Genomic DNA, 23,543 nt, shown 5'->3' with positions numbered 1-23,543 from the left:
AGAGCACAAGAAACACACTCATCCACAATACCTAGCTTCATGTCCCAGTTTGCAGGGCAGCGCAGGACACCACTCTCGAAGTCACACCAGTGAGACCAGATGGTCAGTTGGATTGCAGCAGATAATGCTTCCAGTCGGTTAATCACCACCCTGTCTTCCACAAAGTCCAGTCTCAGTAGCCAAGAGTCTGATCAACAGAATCCTCACCCTGATACTCCTTCCACCCACCATTGAGAGTCTTGGCAAACAAGTGATCCCACACTCGGATATTCCGAGGAGCTGTTTTCATCGCCATTCCTTAATTGGGCTTCTCGCCAAGCCCGCTTGAAGAGGGACATGAGGAGATCTTGTGCCCTGATTCCCAAACTCTGGAGCATCCACAATCAGAAGAAGAAGATGATGGGGAACAGCAATTAGTGTTTCACGAGATGGATGATGATGATGAGACACAGTTGCCAATAAATCAACCGCAATTAGTGTCTCAAGAGGTTAATGATGAGGATAAGACATAATTGACCTAACAACAACCTCAGTTATTGACAACAAGTCAGGAGGATGACCAGAGTGAGGAAGTGGAAGAGGAGGTGCTGGACGATGAAGTCACTGACCCAACCCTGGAAGGTGGCAAGCCGAGCGAGGACAGAAGTACAGAGGGGGAGGGATCTGCAGCAGCTCAACAGGCTGGAAGAGGCAGTGGGGTGGCAAAAGGGAGAAGGAGGGCCACACCAAACAGGCCCACAACTGTTCCCCGGAGCACTCCCTTGCGGCAATCTCCCTTGCCAAGGGGTAGGTGTTCCACAGTCTGGCACTTTTTTGAGGAAACTGCAGATGATAAAAGAATTGTCATTTGCAACCTGTGCCATACCAAAATGAGCAGGGGCGTGAACACTAGAAACCTCACCACCACCAGCATGATCCACCACATGGCATCAAAGCACCCTAATAGGTGGGCCGAATGCCTGAGTCCACAACCAGTGTCTGCGGGTCACACCACTGCCTCCTCTTCCCCTGTGTTACGTGCTGGCCAATCCCCTTGCCAAGACGCAGGCCCGATGCCTCCCGCCATGCACCTGGACCTTCGCAAGCACCATCAGGTAGCACATCCACTTCTGTGTCCCAGTGCAGCGTACAGATGTCTATACCCCAGGCTTTTGAACGAAAGCGCAAATATCCAGCCACTCACCCACAGACCATAGCTCTAAATGCGCACCTTTCCAAACTACTGGCCCTGAAAATGTCGCCATCTAGGCTTGTGGACACTGAGGCTTTCCACAGCCTAATGGCGGCGGCTGTCCCACGGTACTCTGTCCCCAGCTGCCAATATTGTTTATGGTGTGCAGTCCCAGCCTTACACCAGCATGTGTCCCATAACTTTACCCGTGCCCTGACCAACGCAGTTATTGGGAAGGTCCACTTAACGACTGACACATGGACAAGTGCTTTTGGCCAGGGACGCTACATTTCCCTGATGGCACACCGGGTAACGTTGTGGAGGCCAGGAGCAAGTCGTACCCTGGGATGGCACTGGTGCTACTGACGCCAAGAATTGCGGGCCCTGCTTCCATCAGGGTTTCCGCCACCACCTACGTTAGTGGCTGCAGCCCCCCCTTCTCCTCTTCCACCTCCTCCTCCACTTCCACCTCTGAATTATCATCTTGCTGCACAAGTCAGCCATCAGTCAGTAGCTGGAAGCAGTGTAGCACTGCAGTGGGGAAGCGGCAACAGGCCAGGCTTAAACTGATCTGCTTGGGTGACAAACAGCACACTGCCGCAGAGCTGTGCCAGGGGATAAGGGACCAGACTGAGCTGTGGCTCTCGCCACTCAACCTACAACCAGGCATGGTTGTGTCTGATAATGGTCTTAACTTGGTGGTGGCTTTGGAGCTCGGCAAGCTCACACACAAACCATGCCCACGTGTTCAACCTAGTGGTTCAGCGGTTTCTCAAAACCTACCCCAATTTGCCTGAGCTACTGGTGAAAGCGCGCTGCATGTGTGCCCATTTCCGCAAGTCATCGACAGCTTCCGCCAGTCTGGCAATGCTGCAGCAGCGCTTGCAATTGCCAGCTCATCAACTGTTGTGCGACGTGAGCATGCGCTAGAACTCCACGTTCCACATGTTGGCCAGGCTTTGTGAGCAGCAGAGGGCAGTAGTAGAATACCAGCTGCAACATTGTCGTCGCCTTTCCAGTTAGCTTCAGCTCCTCATGAGCAATGAGTGGGCATTGATGTCTGACCTCTGAGGTTTTACACAACTTTGAGGAATCTACACAGATGGTGAGCAGCGATAACACTATTATCAGCGTAACCATCCCACTTCTATGTCTACTCAAACACTCGCTGCTCACAATGAAGGCGGACGCTTTGCATGTGGAAGAGGTGGAAATGGGGGAAGACAGTACACAGGGTGATAGCCAGACCAGGTAGAAGAGGAGGAAGAGGATGAACAAATTGAGAGTTATCCTCCTGATAAGGACAGCGAAGTCTTGTCTGTTGGGACTCTAGCACACATGGCTGACTTTATGTTAGGCTGCCTTTCCCGTGACCCTCGCGTTGTACGCATTTTGGCCAACACCAATTACTGGTTGTTCACCCTTCTCGACCCCCGCTACAAAGAGAACTTCTCATCTCTCATTCCTGTGGTGGAGAGGACGAGCAAAGTGATGCAATACCAGAAGGTCTTTGTGGAAAAATTGCTCCAAAAATTTCCAGCTGACAACGCTGGCTGCAGAGTACGTAGTTCCTTGGCCAATCGAGGAGGGGAGATGAGGGGAACACACATCAGTTCCAACAGAGGCAGGGCAACACTCTCCAAGGCCTGGGACAGTTTTATGACACCCTGCCAGCACCCTCAACCTGATACGCGGTCTAGTGTCACAAGGAGGGAAAAATTTTGGAAGATGGTGAAGGAGTACGTAGCAGACCGTGTCAGCGTCCTCAGTGATCCCTGTGTGCCTTACAACTATTGGGTGTCCAAGCTGGACATGTGGCACGAACTGGCGCTCTACGCCTTGGAGGTGCTGGCCTGCCCCGCCGCCAGCGTTTTGTCAGATCGTGTATTTAGTGCTGCTGGGGGCATAATAACTAATAAGCGCATCCGCCTGTCAACTGAAAATGCTGACCGGTTGACTCTTATAAAAATAAACCAGGCCTGGATTGCCCCTGACTTCTGTACTCCACCAGAGGAAAGCAGCTGAACATAAAGGCACTCTAATTGTGGATTTTATGGTGTATTGAATACACTGTATTCCCATGCACCCCTACCACCACTAAAAAGGGTATATTGTTCAATCTCCCTTTTCTCGTCCTCCTCCTCCATCATATCAACATGCTTATTAGGCTGCCCTCGCTCCTAATGTATTAGAGGGTCAGCTCAGCAGTAGGCCCTCACCCATAATGTGTTAGAGGGTTACCAGGAGGCCCTTACCCATAATGTTTTTGAGGGTCACCAGCAGGCCCTCAACCATAATGTTTTAGAGGGTCAGCTCAGCAGCAGCCCCTCACCCCTAAATTTTTAGATGGTCAGCTCGGCAGCAGGCCCTCACCCACAGAATATTTTTAGATGGTCAGCTCGGCAGCAGACCCTCACCCACAAAATTTTTTAGATGGTCAGCTCGGCAGCAGGCCCTCGCTCACAATTTTTTTTAGATGGTTAGCTCGGCAGCAGGCCCTCGCCCACAAATTTTTTTAGATGGTCAGCTCGGCAGCAGGCCCTCGCTCCTAATGTTTTAGATGGTCAGATCAGCAGCAGGCCCTCGCCCCTAATGTTTTAGAGGTCACCAGCAGGCCTTTGTTCCTAATGTTTTTGAGGGTCACCAGCAGGCCATCAATTATAATTTTTCAAGGGTGTGTATGATGCCCTCCTTTATGTGTAATAAAGGGTGTATTGGAGTGCCTGTTCCTTGTAATTTTTGGCAGAGCTTTCCCTTAGTGCATAGGCTTTATGAGTGTAGGAGTCCCACTACCTGAACAATTGTACCACAATGTGAATGAGGCCCTCTATTATGTGATATACAGGTTGTATCGGAGTGCCTCTTCCTTGTAATTTTTGGCAGCACTTGCACTTTATATACAAGTAAATATACAGGAAAGAATGTTTCCTAACAATTTTTCCTCTAAAATCTATTTTATCTTCGGTTTGGTGCGTATTATTGTCAGTCTGTAAAAGTGCCGTACAACTCATACAACATCGTTCCCAGCAGCGACCTTGGAGTCCAAGATGCATCCAGACATCCTCCCCATGCTGTTCCCGAACCATTTCAGTGGTGTTTGCATCAATTTTTGACCTTTTACTATGAACCAGACACCCTCCCCTCTTCAGAGAAATGGATACCTGGTTTAATGTTCGGGTTCTCCCATTGACTTACATTGTGCTCTACTCGAGCATCCGAGCACTTTGGTGCTCGACCAACACTATAAAAAACATATTTCTATACAAAAGTGCAATGTTTTTAGTTTAACCACACATCTTTCTATATTCAAACTATTACCGGAGTGGTGTCATCATGATCAACTAAGGTCCTGATAAAGCCTATTAAGCATATCAGACCTAGCTATATTTATATGCTCAGTAACATCTGTGTTCACTTCCTCTTTAATGAGCCTCAAGCAATCCAAAGGTACAAATGGCTAGTAAGGATATACTGTATATATACTAATCATTCAGAAGATCATGCCATATCTGGAACCAGCTGTAATATGTTACATGGACTGAAGTTTCTGGGCCCTATGGGAAAATGTGTACTAGAGTCTCACCTATTAACATTTGAGTACAATTATTTCACACTATATAGAATCCATACCTCCCAACTGTCCCATTTATTATGGAATTATTGCATGGAATGGATCTTAAAGAGAGCAAGGATTATGCAAATATGCTCCAAAATCGGAAGATTAGTCAACATTCCTGGTTGATAAAAGTGTGGCTTCAAATGTCCAATGGCTGGGGATTGAAATGGGAGGCATGAGACTGCCATTTAGCTGTTCCATCGGCAGTTTCATCATCGTCCAGAATAGGATAGCATGTATTCATGACATTGAAACAATGAAGACCCTATGAAGGTGCGATGGATCTTATTATAAGTGAAGGGAGTCTGTGGGGCACCATTTGGTTTCATCATACAATGGACTTGGCTTCACATCTGTTATGAATCGAAACCATGACATAAATATAAACATAGCCTAAATCACTGTCTACAATTGTTACATTAAATTTTTATGACATCCTATTCATTTAAAAATGATGTTCTCAAATCATACTGGGATCCATACATGACCACAATCAGTACACCTCATTAATGTTGGGCAATGTATGGTACTAAGTATAATATAAGAATCTATACAGTACATGGTACTCCTTCTTCCAAGGATACAACTCATTAATGTGTCCAGTACATATATTTATCAACTTAGAGGCAGGATCTATACATCCAGTGGTGTGACTGCATTTTCCAGCCCTGCATCTAATGTAACAAGACAAGACTTCATATAGTAGGCTTTTCGTTACATTGCTTCACTGTAGATGGTGCTGTACCATAAAGCTTTAGGAAGTGGTAGAATAGTGGTATATAGGCAAGTTGTAGTAAAATCATGGTCAACCAATATTTTTCCCTATAGAGAAACATCAAGATTGCATGAGTCACAGTAAAGCTGTGATATAATCTCAACGTGCATATGACCATTGTAATTGTTCATCCATAGCCTTATTCTTATACATGTCTGTATATTTAATACCTTTTTCCCAGCAATGCACATTTGGCAAAGTGTTATGTTGCAATGGAACTCGGAAGCCTTTATTTTTCACTTTATTGCGCAATTTTTACTTCTGCTTAGGGAAGTTTCAGAAGTGTAGGTGACAAACCATAATGCAATATGTAATACAATGTCTATAGATTTAAAATTCAAAGAAATTACATTACATGTCAATACGAAATGCTTCAAAAATGCATGTATATACAGTACAGACCAAAAGTTTGGAATACACCTTCTCATTCAAAGAGTTTTCTTTATTTTCATGACTATGAAAATTGTAGAGTTACACTGAAGGCATCAAAACTATGAATTAACACATGTGGAATTATATACATAACAAACAAATGTGAAACAACTGAAAATATGTCATATTGTAGGTTCTTCAAAGTAGCCACCTTTTGCTTTGATTACTGCTTTGCACACTCTTGGCATTCTCTTGATGAGCTTCAAGAGGTAGTCCCCTGAAATGGTTTTCACTTCACAGGTGTGCCCTGTCAGGTTTAATAAGTGGGATTTCTTGCCTTATAAATGGGGTTGGGACCATCAGTGGCGTTGAGGAGAAGTCAGGTGGCTACACAGCTGATAGTCCTACTGAATAGGCTGTTAGAATTTGTATTATGGCAAGAAAAAAGCAGCTAAGTAAAGAAAAACGAGTGGCCATCATTACTTTAAGAAATGAAGGTCAGTCAGTCAGCCGAAAAATTGGGAAAACTTTGAAAGTAAGGGCTATTTGACCATGAAGGATAGTGATGGGGTGCTGCGCCAGATGACCTGGCCTCCACAGTCACCGGACCTGAACCCAATCGAGATGGTTTGGGGTGAGCTGGACCGCAGAGTGAAGGCAAAAGGGCCAACAAGTGCTAAGCATCTCTGGGAACTCCTTCAAGACTGTTGGAAGACCATTTCAGGGGACTACCTCTTGAAGCTCATCAAGAGAATGCCAAGAGTGTGCAAAGCAGTAATCAAAGCAAAAGGTGGCTACTTTGAAGAACCTAGAATATGACATATTTTGAGTTGTCTCACACTTGTTTGTTATGTATATAATTCCACATGTGTTAATTCATAGTTTTGATGCCTTCATAGTCATGAAAATAAAGAAAACTCTTTGAATGAGAAGGGGTGTCCAAACTTTTGGTCTGTACTGTATGTGTAAAGCTTCACTATGGATGGAGATTTCCATTTCTAGTTAGAAAAATCTGATTAATATTGCAGTCTTTTCAATGTTGTGTACAGCAAAATTACTGCTCATAGAGCAATGGTCATTGAATAGAGGACAGGAAATCAGGCTTTTTTTGACTTAAAGGGCTTCTGTCAGCCCCCATTGTGAAATTTTCATTAGCCGACATTAGCTATTTGCTAATGTCAGCTGAGTGCAATGTCCTACCTTTGTCTGTGGCTTATTTCTTGTAAAAATCATACTTTTATCTTATGCAAATTTCTTCACTAGCAGCAAGTTGGGCGTGTACTTGCTGGTAGCCGCCGCATCTGCCGCTTCTAGACACGCCCCATCTCCTCTTGATAGACAGGGCCAGCGAGCGCTCTCCTCCTCCCGCTGGCCCTGTCTGCTGCTGAATTCCCGCGCCTGCGCCGTAACGTTCCTCGATCGGCGCAGGCGTACTGAGTGAAGGACGGGAATTCAGCAGCAGACGGGGCCAGCAGGAGGAGGAGAGCGCTCTCTGGCTCTGTCTATCAAGAGGAGATGGGGCGTGTCTAGAAGCGGCAGATGCGGCGGCTACCAGCAAGTACACACCCAACTTGCTGGTAGTGAAGAAATTTGCATATGATAAAAGTATGATTTTTACAAGAAATAAGCCACAGACAAAGGTAGGACATGTATGATTGCACTCAGCTGACATTAGCAAATAGCTAATGTCGGCTAATGAAAATTGCACAATGGAGGGTGACAGAAGCCCTTTAAATAGGTTGTCTCATGACGACAAATTGCTGTCTATATACTCTACTGGGGCATTTGGATGTCATAGAGGTGGTTTCTAGTTCAGGACCACCTTTGTATGGACGACTTTAGTCTGGATGGTCATTCACCTGAATGGCTGTCAAGCAATAGCACATTTCCCAATGGCCATTGCTGATTTTGTTGGGATTGCAGAGAACTGTGACTGTGGTAATCAGCTTATTGCTCAAAACAAAAGACGAGATGTCTAATATGTCAACCCCTTTAAACCAAGACTCTCTTACTGCCACTTTAACCACATGAAAGTAAAAAACCTCTTGAGAAAACATAAAATTGCTACAGATTTCAGAGTTGCTCAGTCTTATTAATTAAAGGGAATAGATAGACCCAATTCAACTGATAGCTTCTACTAGACTAGGGGAAATATCATAGTATGCACAGGCTCATGTTAAGGGCAGCTGTTCATTAGGGGTGTTGTACGTACACCTGGTATCAGATGACACATAAAAGTGCTGTGGCTGGTTAAATAAATGGAAAAATAAAAACTTTTAGATAACATTCTGAAAAAAAAATTATATGTGTCATTTTTTATTTTAAATGGGTTATTGAGAAGTTTGTTTTTAATTTTAAGGGAAACTCCTATGAAAATTGCTAAGTGCAGGTTATTGTATAGCATGAAAAAGCGTGGCCAGTGGGAGACAACCACAAATCTCCACTCGGTTCTGGAGATATCTTGCTGGTAATGCTCATTATGTGCCATTAGCACTTCCAGCCCTCAGTGCCAGGGAGGGAAAGACATAGGTTGGGGCTCAGTGCTGGATCATCACATTGAAAGAGCTGTGAAAAGTAAATTTTCTGTGAAGAGACTAAGCAAATTAAGAAATCTGCAAATACGCTGAGAGCAAAACTTACGTTGCCTTTGGAAATGTAGTTGGAGTCTCTCACAATGTCTCTGGCTAGTCCAAAGTCACAAATTTTCACTAGTTTCCCCTCACAAATCAATACGTTTCTTGCAGCCAAGTCACGGTGAACACACTGTGGATTAACACATATTGTCACTAAATCATCAATCAGAACCAACAAAGTCCAATCTCAACAACAGTGGTGATGATCTGAAGGTTTCCTGAGGAATACTGGTTATGTTCTGATGAACACTGGTTACATTCTGATCAAAATACTAGTTATGGTCCTATGAATACTGGTGATGTTCTGAAGAAACTTGGTTATGTTCTGATGATGGCTGGTTACATTCTGATAAAAACACTGGTTATGTGCTAATGAATACTGGTTACATTTTGATGAAACCTGGTCGCGTTCTGATGATCACTGATTACATTCTAATAAAAACACTGGTTTAGTTCTAATGAATACTGGTTACGTTCTGATAAATTCTGGTTATGTTCTGATGACTATCAGATTCTTATATGTGCTGCTTACATTGTAAGGAATTGTAGTTACTTTCCGATGAATACTGGTTCCTGTCTGAGGAATGTTAGTTATGTTCTTATGAACACCAGTTAGATTCTGACAAACACTGCTTAGGTTCTGATGAATAGAAGTTAGAGTCTGATAAGTGCTGGTTACTTTCCAGTGTATATTTTTGATGATAGCTGGTTACCTTCTTATCAAGACACTAGCAGACCACAGCAATGATGAGTCAAAAACCAATGTAGAGTGTTGACTAAGATAAGGGTAAAAGGAATCGGATTGCTAGAAAATAGTGACACTACCATTGACACTATCCTTGTCTCATCATGAATAAGTGTAAAAAGATCTTTCAGTTGTGTGATCTGTATGTACACTCACCTAAAGAATTATTAGGAACACCATACTAATACGGTGTTGGACCCCCTTTTGCCTTCAGAACTGCCTTAATTCTACGTGGCATTGATTCAACAAGGTGCTGATAGCATTTTTTGGAAATGTTGGCCCATATTGATAGGATAGCATCTTGCAGTTGATGGAGATTTGAGGGATGCACATCCAGGGCACGAAGCTCCCGTTCCACCACATCCCAAAGATGCTCTATTGGGTTGAGATCTGGTGACTGTGGGGGCCATTTTAGTATAGTGAACTCATTGTCATGTTCAAGAAACCAATTTGAAATGATTCAAGCTTTGTGACATGGTGCATTATCCTGCTGGAAGTAGCCATCAGAGAATGGGTACATGGTGGTCATGAAGGGATGGACATGGTCAGAAACAATGCTCAGGTAGCCCGTGGCATTTAAACGATGCCCAATTGGCACTAAGGGGCCTAAAGTGTGCCCAGAAAACATCCCCCACACCATTACACCACCAGCCTGCACAGTGGTAACAAGGCATGATGGATACATGTTCTCATTCTGTTTACGCCAAATTCGGACTCTACCATTTGAATGTCTCAACAGAAATCGAGACTCATCAGACCAGGCAACATTTTTCCAGTCTTCAACAGTCCAATTTTGGTGAGCTCGTGCAAATTGTAGCCTCTTTTTCCTATTTGTAGTGGAGATGAGTGGTACCCGGTGGGGTCTTCTGCTGTTGTAGCCCATCCGCCTCAAGGTTGTGCGTGTTGTGGCTTCACAAATGCTTTGCTGCATACCTCGGTTGTAACGAGTGGTTATTTCAGTCAACGTTGCTCTTCTATCAGCTTGAATCAGTCGGCCCATTCTCCTCTGACCTCTAGCATCCACAAGGCATTTTTGCCCACAGGACTGCCGCATACTTAATGTTTTTCCCTTTTCACACCATTCTTTGTAAACCCTAGAAATGGTTGTGCGTGAAAATCCCAGTAACTGAGCAGATTGTGAAATAGTCAGACCGGCCCGTCTGGCACCAACAACCATGCCACGCTCAAAATTGCTTAAATAACCTTTCTTTCCCATTCTGACATTCAGTTTGGAGTTCAGGAGATTGTCTTGACCAGGACCACCCCCCTAAATGCATTGAAGCAACTGCCATGTGATTGGTTGATAATTGCATTAATGAGAAATATAAAAGGGGTTCATAATAATTCTTTAGGTGAGTGTATATCCATGCTCTCTCTTCATAGATTAAAGAGTACGTATTCATTGCAAGTGACTTCCCACACACAATTTCACCATCTTGTGAGTTATGGAAAAACACTGGAGGCAGAGTTCCCAACTGTCCGTAAGTTTCTGGAAGTCTCTAAAAATCAAGGACTTTATTTGTCAAACATCTTTGAATCTATAATTAAACTGGGAAGAGGGAAAAGGAAACATTGGGACGTTCACGTGATGAAGTAGTTGGTTGCGTCGCGCCCCTCCTCCTCTCCCCTCGCCTGCCACGCCGCACCTGGTCCCGCTTGCCGGCTGAAAAGTGGATCGCTGAATGCTGGTTTGATCTGATGAGTTCCCGTGGGGGTGAAGTGCCCTGAAGCGTGATCTCCCGGCCGGTGTGCTTGTTTAGACAAGCTGTTTGGCCTCCTCTGGACCCTCCCTGTCTTCCCAATCGCTGGCTTTTAAAGAAGGAGGTCTAACTTGTCCTGGGCTTCTCCTCATCTTTCGCTCTAATCTTTTACCTTCCTGTGTGTTGTACTCCTCTTCCCCGTCACTCGCTTGCTGCTGACCATCCTCCGCTCCTACTCCTGATGTTATAACTTTCCCTCGCGTGGCATTGTTTCTTCTGTTGCTGGAGTCCCCCTGCTGCTGTACTGAATGAACTGTCCTCTATCCCAGATAAAAAGACTGGTGAGACCTGCCCATACTTTTTTGTGTCTTTTTCCCCCTTTTTTTTTTCCTATGGATAAATATGGTGTAATCCAACGATTATAGAAACCCTGCTGAATATTATAAAAATCTCATTGGTATTGGACTTTTGCTGAAAAGGAGGAGCAAGGGAAAAGAAGGAAAAAGGGAGGAAAAAAAAAGGGGGAAACAAATAAAAAAGAGGTAAGGGGAGGAAAAAAAAAGATAAAGGTGAAGAGAGAAGGGAAAAAAAAGGGCCCTATGCAAAATAGGCGATCAGTGGATCTCTCTAAAATGGGTTAGAAGCATCCAGATTCAGCTAAAATTGATCCATTTTTGAAGTCTCCTAATGTAATGACAAGAGCAGGGGCGGGTCCAAAAGGGATATCTGACTAATGTTAAAAACCTGGAAGCAGAATGAAAGAATTGGTGGATGATTTGTCTCAGGAGGAGGGGATAGCGGGAGAGGCTATAAACGACTTGTCCACTTTTGAATCCGCCCCACTGAAAGAAATTTTAGTGGCAGTTAAAAAAAGTGGAGAGCTAATTCAAGATATTTCCATGCAGCTTGGAGCAATCCAGACAGATGTGATGAAAAATCTGTGGGAGTCTTGGAGAACGAAGCTAAAATATAAAAAAATGAAATCTCCACCCTGAGTACCGACACTAATTCCCTTAAAAAAAACAACTTGTGGATAGGTCCAGGCCATGCAATGTGAGAATTATAGGTTTACCTAAAGGCATAGAAGGAAAAAGTTCCGCTGAAATGATACAGTCCTTGTATTCTTGAGAAATTTGGAAAGGAAAATTTTTGCCTCTATTCCTGGTGGAAAGAGCACACTGGTTCCAGGGGAAAAACCACGGGTACTTCTGGCGAAAATTTTGGTCTCACGAGATAGGGATGTGATCTTGAGAAGGGCCAGGGAGTGCCCTCCTATTGTATATAATGGAAGCAAAGTGTCCTTTTTTCCAGATTTTTCTAAAGAGATCCAAGGAAAGAGACGTACTTTTACTATGGTGAAAAAATGGCTTAAAAAAAGGGGCATTAAGTATTCATTTGTCTACCCAGTGAAATTGCAGATAATTTTTAATGTGGAAACTTTTTATTTTATTTCCCGGGTCTTGTGACAGACTGGCTTGACCGGAACAATATATAGGCACTCACCTCCAAATGGTCTTTTTTTTGCGCAGTAGTGGTGTGGGCGGGGGGAGGAGAGGTCTTGGTCAAGAGATCTGGTGCAGTAATGTGGCGGATCAAGAGGGTTGGGGGTGTATGGGATAGATTGCAGTGTGTCTCTTTGGAGGAGGGAATGGGTGGTTGGGAAGTTGAATAGTAATCTTTTCTGGGATCTGTTTGATCGGGCTGATGTCAACTAAAATCTTAACTTGGAATGTTTGGGATCTGGGGGATAAGTTAAAAAGACAGGTGGTTTTTGATCTGGTACAGAGACACCTTCCAGCCATTGTCTGCCTAGTGGAGACCCATCTCAATGGGGAGACAGGCGGATCACTCTACTTTCTCTAGTTATTCTAGAGGAGTGACAGTGTTAGTTCATAAACAGATTGATTTTGTCTGTTGGGCATCCTCTATTGATAAGCAAGGTAGATTTGTGTTTCTTTATAGAAAACTTGCTGGACCATTATGCATTTTGACTTTTATTTATATTCTGCCACCCTTTTCTTTATATGTACTTAATTGTTTGCTAACCTTCATGGATCAGTGGCCTGAATGTCCCTCAATAGTTAATGAGGACTTAAATTGTGTCATGAACCCAGGAATTGATAGAATTTCAATGGGGGAGACATCTATACTCCAGTACAGGGGTCCCCCTTGGCACGATTTTGCCTGAAATCAGGCTTTGTTGACGTATGGGGTACATAGGGAAGGGGAAAAAAGTATATTTGTGTGTAAGTAAAGCTGGAAACTATGTCTAGGATAGACCTGGCTCTGATAAATAAAAATTATCTTGGATGTATAAAGTGGATGAAATACGAGGCCAGGGTTTTATCCGACCATGTACCAGTTACTCTTGAAGTATCCATGACTTTTGATAAATATTGGGTAAGACCCCCATTTAGATGAAATCCCCATTGGATCTCCATAATGAAGAATCCTAACATGATAGAACAGGAGATTGTTCGTTTTTGCAGCATCAACTATAAGTCAGCAAAAATCCAACTGGTATGGGACGCCTTCAAGGCCTTTATGAGGGGCTTATTTGTTCATTTTTGGGGCATCAACTATAAGTCAGCCAAAATCCAACTGGTATGGGACGCCTTCAAGGCCTTTATGAGGGGCTTATTTGTTAGTAACATCTCTAACCTAGGAAAGGGCTATGGTATGAAAGAAAGAGAACTAAAAGAACTAGTGGTAGATGCCACCCAGGAATTTTCCAGGAATAAAACAGAAGAAAATAGGGAAATTATGGAGAACACAAGCCAGGCCTATTCTGATTTTCTTTTGGATAGGCTCAGCAGAAGCTTTTCTTCAAGAGACAAAAATATTTTGTCGAATCGGGCCGCCCAGGGAAATTGTTGGCTAGGGTGATCTCGAATCAGGACCAAAATAAAGAGATAGTAACTATTCGTTCGCCTGAAGGCTTAATTAGAGAAGATCAAGAATCTATAAAAGGAATTTTTGTTAACTATTTTGTGGATTTATATAAATCAGATAAGAATATTTCAGATGAAATGATGGATGCATATTTGGATTCCATCTCTCTACCAGTCCTAACGGACACTCAATGAGAACTCCTTGATCATAAGTTAGACGCTGCAGTAAAGGCTTGTTCGGGAAATTCCTCCCCTGGTTTAGATGGATTTCCATATGAATTTTATTGTAAATATAGGGAGGCTATTCTCCCCTGTTTATTGTTTTTTGGAAGTATTCACTGAATCTTTGGAGGACGGTACCCTTCCGGAATCAATGACAGAAGCTGTTATAATATTAATATTAAAAAAAGGCAAGGATCCCTTAGATGTAGAGGCAAATAGGCCGATTTCCTTATTGAACACCGATTTAAAGATTTTCGCAAGGGCTCTGGCCACGAGACTTGCCAAGGTCATTGCATCAATTATGCATTCTTATCAGAATGGATTTATTCCCAATAAGGGTACGTATTATAATCTGCATCGCCTGTATGCCAATATTCAATCCTCTGGGGGGGGGGGGTCTCTCGCTCCATCCTGTCGCTTGATGCTTCTAAGGACTTCGATAGGGTGGGGTGGAGATTTCTCTGGAGGGTTTTGGGAAAGATGGCATTTGTACTCAAGTTCATAAATATGGTTAAGCTTTTGTATAAATTTTAATATTAATGGAGTTTTGACAAAGAATTTTTTATTAAATTGAGGTACTCGTCAAGAATGTCCTCTCTCCCCATTATTATTTGATATATATATATATATATATATATATATCAAACCTCCTGCAGCTAGGGTAAGGCAAGATTCAGTTATTGAAGGGTTTGTGATATTGGCGAGGGAGGATCGTATTTCCTTATATGCAGATGATGTATTATTTTCTGTACATAATACTAATACTACACTCCCAAAAATTATTCCGATTGTTAATTCCTTTGGTGAAGTTTCAGGTCTTGATATTAATTGGTCAAAAACCACTCTCATGCCGTAGATAGACTCCAGCCTTCCAATGAGGCCTCCCTGAACATCTTGAAGATTTCTGATTCCGTTGAATACTTGGGTTTGGCGATATCACCTAACACTGAAAATTATTTGTACCTTAATTTGATTCCATTGATAAGCAAAACTAGACATGGCTGAGACTTCCTCTATCTAGAGCTGATAGAATATCCCTAATTAAGATGGTGATTTTACCCCTGTTCCTATACATCCTGAGGAACACCCCAATTTGGATTGAGGATACATTTTAAACTAACGGAAATAATTAATATTGATCTAATTTGGGGAAGAAAGTGGGTAAGACTTAAAGTAGATTACCTTTATAAGTCAATAGAAACAGGAGGGCTGAACCTTCCATATTTTAAGGGTTTCTTTATAACTGCACAGTTATGTTTTTTTTGTGAATGGAAGAATAGCCCACTATGTGGGACCCTGGTAAATAGACCTTCTCATAATAATATGTTTACTCTATTGGAATCTGGACAGCTATCTAACATACAACAGGACTATAGAGAGGCTGGGAAATTGTTTAGTAAGTCCTGGTGTACTGTTAGAGGCTGGGTGGGGATAAAGGGCTCTTTGGGATGTACAGTACTTCATTATGGCACAATTATTATTTACAGGTTTTAGATGATTGGTAGGGGATCACTACTGGCAAAAAATAATATTCCTTATGTTGCACAGGTAGTGAGGAATGGGGAAATACTTTCATTTTTTGACCTAACACAAAGAGAATATAAGTAATTTATCTTGGTTTAAGTATTTTCAGTTACGCTCGGCACTCCACAGTTTTAAAGATACATTTTTGTTAGAGGTAGATGTTTCTACACCTTTAAATCAATTTATGGGGAGTGTAGGTCACAAGGTTAAGATTGCTCAACTATATAAATTATTAGTTAAAACACTATTTAATAATATATGCTCTCCTGGACAAAGGGCTTGGGGAGCTGAATGTTCAACCATACAAGTAGATGATTGGGAGAATATATTGTCTAACCTTAGACTAGTGTCTCACAACTTTAATCACGTTTTAGTTCAATTTAATATTTTAACCACCTCCGGACCGCCTAACGCAGGATCGCGTTCCGGAGGTGGCAGCCCTGCGCAGAGTCACGCATATATGCGTCATCTCGCGATGGCCGAGATTTCCTGTGAACGCGCGCACACAGGCGCGCGCGCTCACAGGCGCGCGCGCTCACAGGAACGGAAGGTAAGAGAGTTGATCTCCAGCCTGCCAGCGGCGATCGTTCGCTGGCAGGCTGGAGATGTGTTTTTTTTAACCCCTAACAGGTATATTAGACGCTGTTTTGATAACAGCGTCTAATATACCTGCTACCTGGTCCTCTGGTGGTCCCCTTTGTTTGGATCGACCACCAGAGGACACAGGTAGCTCAGTAAAGTCCCACCAAGCACCACTACACTACACTACACCCCCCCCGTCACTTATTAACCCCTTATTAGCCCCTGATCACCCCTGATCACCCCATATAGACTCCCTGATCACCCCCCTGTCATTGATTACCCCCCTGTCATTGATCAACCCCCTGTAAAGCTCCATTCAGACGTCCGCATGATTTTTACGGATCCACTGATAGATGGATCGGATCCGCAAAACGCATCCGGACGTCTGAATGAAGCCTTACAGGGGCGTGATCAATGACTGTGGTTATCACCCCATATAGACTCCCTGATCACCCCCCTGTCATTGATTACACCCCTGTCATTGATTACCCCCCTGTAAAGCTCCATTCAGACGTCCGCATGATTTTTACGGATCCACTGATAGATGGATCGGATCCGCAAAACGCATCCGGACGTCTGAATGAAGCCTTACAGGGGCATGATCAATGACTGTGGTGATCACCCCATATAGACTCCCTGATCACCCCCCTGTAAAGCTCCATTCAGATGTCCGCATGATTTTTACGGATGCACTGATAGATGGATCGGATCCGCAAAACGCATCCGGACGTCTGAATGAAGCCTTACAGGGGCATGATCAATGACTGTGGTGATCACCCCATATAGACTCCCTGATCACCCCCCTGTAAAGCTCCATTCAGATGTCCGCATGATTTTTACGGATGCACTGATAGATGGATCGGATCCGCAAAACGCATCCGGACGTCTGAATGAAGCCTTACAGGGGCATGATCAATGACTGTGGTGATCACCCCATATAGACTCCCTGATCACCCCCCTGTAAAGCTCCATTCAGATGTCCGCATGATTTTTACGGATGCACTGATAGATGGATCCGATCCGCAAAACGCATCCGGACGTCTGAATGAAGCCTTACAGGGGCGTGATCAATGACTGTGGTTATCACCCCATATAGACTCCCTGATCACCCCCCTGTCATTGATTACACCCCTGTCATTGATCAACCCCCTGTAAAGCTCCATTCAGATGTCCGCATGATTTTTACGGATGCACTGATAGATGGATCGGATCCGCAAAACGCATCCGGACGTCTGAATGAAGCCTTACAGGGGCGTGATCAATGACTGTGGTGATCACCCCATATAGACTCCCTGATCACCCCCCTGTCATTGATTACCCCCCTGTAAAGCTCCATTCAGACGTCCGCATGATTTTTACGGATCCACTGATAGATGGATCGGATCCGCAAAACGCATCCGGACGTCTGAATGAAGCCTTACAGGGGCGTGATCAATGACTGTGGTGATCACCCCATATAGACTCCCTGATCACCCCCCTGTCATTGATTACACCCCTGTCATTGATTACCCCCCTGTAAAGCTCCATTCAGACGTCCGCATGATTTTTACGGATCCACTGATAGATGGATCGGATCCGCAAAACGCATCCGGACGTCTGAATGAAGCCTTACAGGGGAATGATCAATGACTGTGGTGATCACCTCATATAGACTCCCTGATCACCCCCCTGTCATTGATCAACCCCCTGTAAAGCTCCATTCAGATGTCCGCATGATTTTTACGGATGCACTGATAGATGGATCGGATCCGCAAAACGCATACGGACGTCTGAATGAAGCCTTACACGGGCGTGATCAATGACTGTGGTTATCACCCCATATAGACTCCCTGATCACCCCCCTGTCATTGATCAACCCCCTGTCATTGATCACCCCCCTGTCATTGATCACCCCCCCTGTCATTGATCACCCCCCCTGTCATTGATCACCCCTCTGTAAGGCTCCATTCAGACATTTTTTTGGCCCAAGTTAGCGGAATTTTTTTTTTTTTTTCTTACAAAGTCTCATATTCCACTAACTTGTGTCAAAAAATAAAATCTCACATGAACTCACCATACCCCTCACGGAATCCAAATGCGTAAAATTTTTTAGACATTTATATTCCAGACTTCTTCTCACGCTTTAGGGCCCCTAGAATGCCAGGGCAGTATAAATACCCCACATGTGACCCCATTTCGGAAAGAAGACACCCCCAGGTATTCCGTGAGGGGCATATTGAGTCCATGAAAGATTGAAATTTTTGTCCCAAGTTAGCGGAACGGGAGACTTTGTGAGAAAAAAATAAAAAATATCAATTTCCGCTAACTTGTGCCAAAAATTTTTTTTTTCTATGAACTCGCCATGCCCCTCATTGAATACCTTGGGGTGTCTTCTTTCCAAAATGGGGTCACATGTGGGGTATTTATACTGCCCTGGCATTCTAGGGGCCCCAAAGCGTGAGAAGAAGTCTGGTATCCAAATGTCTAAAAATGCCCTCCTAAAAGGAATTTGGGCACCTTTGCGCATCTAGGCTGCAAAAAAGTGTCACACATCTGGTATCGCCGTACTCAGGAGAAGTTGGGGAATGTGTTTTGGGGTGTCATTTTACATATACCCATGCTGGGTGAGAGAAATATCTTGGTCAAATGCCAACTTTGTATAAAAAAATGGGAAAAGTTGTCTTTTGTCAAGATATTTCTCTCACCCAGCAAGGGTATATGTAAAATGACACCCCAAAACACATTCCCCAACTTCTCCTGAATACGGCGATACCACATGTGTGACACTTTTTTGCAGCCTAGGTGGGCAAAGGGGCCCATATTCCAAAGAGCACCTTTAGGATTTCACAGGTCATTTACCTACTTACCACACATTAGGGCCCCTGGAAAATGCCAGGGCAGTATAACTACCCCACAAGTGACCCCATTTTGGAAAGAAGACACCCCAAGGTATTCCGTGAGGGGCATGGCGAGTTCCTAGAATTTTTTATTTTTTGTCACAAGTTAGTGGAAAATGCTGATTTTTTTTTTTTTTTCATACAAAGTCTCATATTCCACTAACTTGTGACAAAAAATAAAAACTTCCATGAACTCACTATGCCCATCAGCGAATACCTTGGGGTGTCTTCTTTCCAAAATGGGGTCACTTGTGGGGTAGTTATACTGCCCTGGCATTCTAGGGGCCCAAATGTGTGGTAAGGAGTTTGAAATCAAATTCTGTAAAAAATGACCTGTGAAATCCGAAAGGTGCTCTTTGGAATATGGGCCCCTTTGCCCACCTAGGCTGCAAAAAAGTGTCACACATCTGGTATCTCCGTACTCAGGAGAAGGTGGGGAATGTGTTTTGGGGTGTCATTTTACATATACCCCTGCTGGGTGAGAGAAATATCTTGGCAAAAGACAACTTTTCCAATTTTTTTATACAAAGTTGGCATTTGACCAAGATATTTATCTCACCCAGCATGGGTATATGTAAAAAGACACCCCAAAACACATTCCTCAACTTCTCCTGAATACAGAGATACCAGATGTGTGACACTTTTTTGCAGCCTAGGTGGGCAAAGGGGCCCATATTCCAAAGAGCACCTTTCGGATTTCACTCGTCATTTTTTACAGAATTTGATTTCAAACTCCTTACCACACATTTGGGCCCCTAGAATGCCAGGGCAGTATAACTACCCCACAAGTGACCCCATTTTGGAAAGAAGAGACCCCAAGGTATTTCGTGATGGGCATAGTGAGTTCATAGAAGTTTTTATTTTTTGTCACAAGTTAGTGGAATATGAGACTTTGTAAGAAAAAAAAAAAAAAAAAAAATCATCATTTTCCGCTAACTTGTGACAAAAAATAAAAAGTTCTATGAACTCACTATGCCCATCAGCGAATACCTTAGGGTGTGTACTTTCCGAAATGGGGTCATTTGTGGGGTGTTTGTACTGTCTGGCCATTGTAGAACCTCAGGAAACATGACAGGTGCTCAGAAAGTCAGAGCTGCTTCAAAAAGCGGAAATTCACATTTTTGTACCATAGTTTGTAAACGCTATAACTTTTACCCAAACCATTTTTTTTTTACCCAAACATTTTTTTTATCAAAGACATGTAGAACAATAAATTTAGAGCAAAATTTATATATGGATGTCGTTTTTTTTGCAAAATTTTACAACTGAAAGTGAAAAATGTCATTTTTTTGCAAAAAAATCGTTAAATTTCGATTAATAACAAAAAAAGTAAAAATGTCAGCAGCAATGAAATACCACCAAATGAAAGCTCTATTAGTGAGAAGAAAAGGAGGTAAAATTCATTTGGGTGGTAAGTTGCATGACCGAGCAATAAACGGTGAAAGTAGTGTAGGTCAGAAGTGTAAAAAGTGGCCTGGTCTTTCAGGGTGTTTAAGCACTGGGGGCTGAGGTGGTTAAATAGAGTTTATGTCACTCCACAATGGCTTAATAAATGTGGCTTAAGGGATACATCCAATTGCCCACTTTGTGATGTACCAGGAGCAGACTTTATCCATATGTTTTGGTTTTGTACAGAACTAAAAGAATACTGGTTAGCGGTTGATGACTTTATTACCCAAAAACTGAAAGTAGTGATTCCTTTTATGATGGAGTGTTGGATATTTTGTGATCTTTCCAAGGTTAATTGTTACAAATATAAAAAGATTCTTTTGGTAAAGGTAATGTTTTTGGCAAGACTCCTGATTACACAGGTCTGGTTTTTACAGGATATTCCAAATGTGACTAAATGGCTCAACTTGGTCAACAAGATCAAAAGATATGAAAAAGTGCTTTATAAACAAAGGAATATGGAGGAAAAATTGATTAAGGTATTGGAAATTCTAAATCTCTTTGACTTTCACCTTTCCTATAGAGATGCACTGCAATGGGAGGGTGGGTAGGGAGGGTATTATGAGCTTGGGATAAAAATAAAAAAAAGTAATAATGTTTTGGATATATACTTGTATGGAAATATTGTTTGTTTCATAATAAAAAACAACAACAACTGGGAAGAGGTCTCTCATGATTTGCACTTCATGGTGCCATGTAGTTGGTTCAGTTTTAGCTTTAGGGCGGAGTACAAGTGCCCTTATTGAAACCAAGTCTTGTTTGATTTACTGCAGCAATGTAAAATTGTTTATTTGTGAGGTGACATTAAATTGACTTACATTTTTAGACGCAAGAAACTCCATTCCATTGGCAACTTGGTAGCTGAATCCAATTAAATCAGTAAAACTAAGGACTGGTGATTCGTTGACTACAGTGGAATAACGTGTCCTTTCTGGAGCTGTGGGAATAGAAATTGGGAAACATATATCATTTGATTGATAGTATACAGCCTAAACTACATATTATAAAGACAATTCCTTCCCATAAACTGTATTATGGCATATGCAGATCATAGAGGTGGTTCCCCGCTCAGGTCCCCCGACTATTAGCCAAAGCACAAAGCCACAAAGAATAGCTCTTTCTCTGCTGGCCCCAGCACATTAATTAAAGATGCGGCTTCCAAGTTAGACCGAACCCTATAAATGACCATTATTCAAGGGTAAAGCTACAAGGAAAGATCATCTCTGAGTTGTCAAAAACATTTTTTGTTAATCTTTAAAAAGAGTGTTTGTGATCAGAAGAAATATTTTTGTTTTTTTCCCCAGAAACAGCACCACTTCCATCCACATGCATGTAAAGGTGCAAACATTATATTCCCTTTTAAAGGGGTTGTCCACCCTTTTTACAAGTGATACTCTAGCCTCAGGATAGGCCATCATTATCTGATCAGTGGGGGTCCAACACCCTGCACCCACTCCAGTCAGCTGTTCTGCAATCTCTTGGGTGAAGTGAATGTGAGCAGTGCTCCAGTAACTAGCTCCTCTGTGCAATGGACAAAGCTGTGTAATTTTGGCAGCAGCACCACTGCAGAAAAGCTGATCAGCGAGGGTGCAGGGTGTCAGACCCCACTGATCAGATAGTGATGGCATATGCTGAGGATAGGCCATCAGTAGTAAAAGAGAAACTGCTTTATTGTATAGTCTGCTATTGTGTTGTACATATTTTGCAAATGTGAATGTATATATGAGTTTCATGCTGTATTTTGGGCTGGTGAGCCCTGTAATGTATGTGGGCCACAACAGTAGCTGACAACGAGAGTGCTCATTTCCTAGCAATCAGCTAACAAGAAGAGGTGTCGGCATCAGTGTAGTCTGAAGAAGAGCCTGACTCTGACCTATGTGTGTGGGTTGTAATGCTGGAGTGTTGTCCCCCAATGCCAATAGGACACAGAGGAGCAGATAAGGGAATGGTTTGGCACAGGGATGAGAGGGCAGTTGGTCCATAGAGATACCTGAAGACCCTTTAGTTATCCAGTAAGACAAGCCGAGCTTGTCCATTTTGGAAGTGTTGGTGGGTTGGAGGCTGGGAAGAGAGTGATGAGGAGCCTGGGTGGTTCAGTCCTATAGCATTGTGGACTGAACAGGATAGGTTGGCTTTAGATTCTAGAGTCTAGAAGGCTCTCAAGAACAATGCTGGAGTGTGGAAAGTTGACATAAAGGGCTGTTAAAGTTGTTTTATAGAACATTCTTCCACACCACCAGTAGGAAGCAGTAACTGTCAAGTGTGATAGCAGCATCGAATGTGTACTGTAACCTCCAAGCTTATCTTCCTTTTACTGTAAATCTCAAGTATATTGTACCACTATTGTTTAAATGATTCAGTCTGTGACAACCAGCCACCTCTTACAGGCCACTCAGCCACATTTACTTGTACTGAATAATAGGCAAAGCCCATATATATAGGAGCAGTTCTATTTCTGGATCTTCTAATCTCAAACCACATTTTGTGATTTGTTAAAAATACACATGGATTGTTTTCTTTGATGCTATACTGACCAGAATTGGAGTAGTTTTCTAGTTCATAGGTAGTTCCATAGTTGCAAGGTTCTATCTCAGCATATTTGATTTCATCCTTAAGATCCAGCATTGGCACATAGTAAATGTCATCTTTGCTCATATCCATGTAACCGCCATCGCTTTCTATGGAAACTGAAATGTGACTAAGAAGAAGAGACAAAGGATCAGAATACTGTGAATATGTAGGAAGATACCTTAGTACTTGAAACCAACATCAAAAATGAAACCAGATAAGGAAGCTTCAGAAAATATTGAAATGAATATTAACATGAGAACAAAATATATAAAGAATCTAGTAGGGGAACTGTTCATCAGGAAACATAGAATGTGTCGGCAGATAAGAACCATTTGGCCCATCTAGTCTGCCCAATATACTGAGTACTATGGATAGCCCCTGGCCCTATCTTATATGAAGGATGGCCTTATGCCTAT

The 23,543-nt window shown here is 42.8% G+C and overlaps 1 protein-coding gene across 1 annotated transcript in view; it reads right to left on the bottom strand.

Annotated features, from left to right (window-relative positions):
* The window catches only part of PDGFRB (platelet derived growth factor receptor beta), a 186,600-nt gene that overhangs the window by 13,241 nt on the left and 149,816 nt on the right, over positions 1-23,543 (bottom strand). Inside the window, exons 16-18 of the mRNA XM_040440726.1 lie at positions 23,091-23,254; positions 21,375-21,493; positions 8,575-8,697 (exon numbers count right to left, since the gene is read on the bottom strand). Coding sequence (XP_040296660.1) covers positions 8,575-8,697; positions 21,375-21,493; positions 23,091-23,254 — 406 coding nt within the window. The remainder of the gene's footprint in view (positions 1-8,574; positions 8,698-21,374; positions 21,494-23,090; positions 23,255-23,543) is intronic.

The sequence above is a fragment of the Bufo bufo genome, chromosome 1 (genome assembly GCF_905171765.1).
Source record: "Bufo bufo chromosome 1, aBufBuf1.1, whole genome shotgun sequence".
Classification (NCBI taxonomy): Eukaryota; Metazoa; Chordata; class Amphibia; order Anura; family Bufonidae; genus Bufo; species Bufo bufo.
The sequence above is the reverse complement of the archived record's forward strand: the minus strand, read 5'-3'. Positions and strand labels throughout refer to the sequence as shown.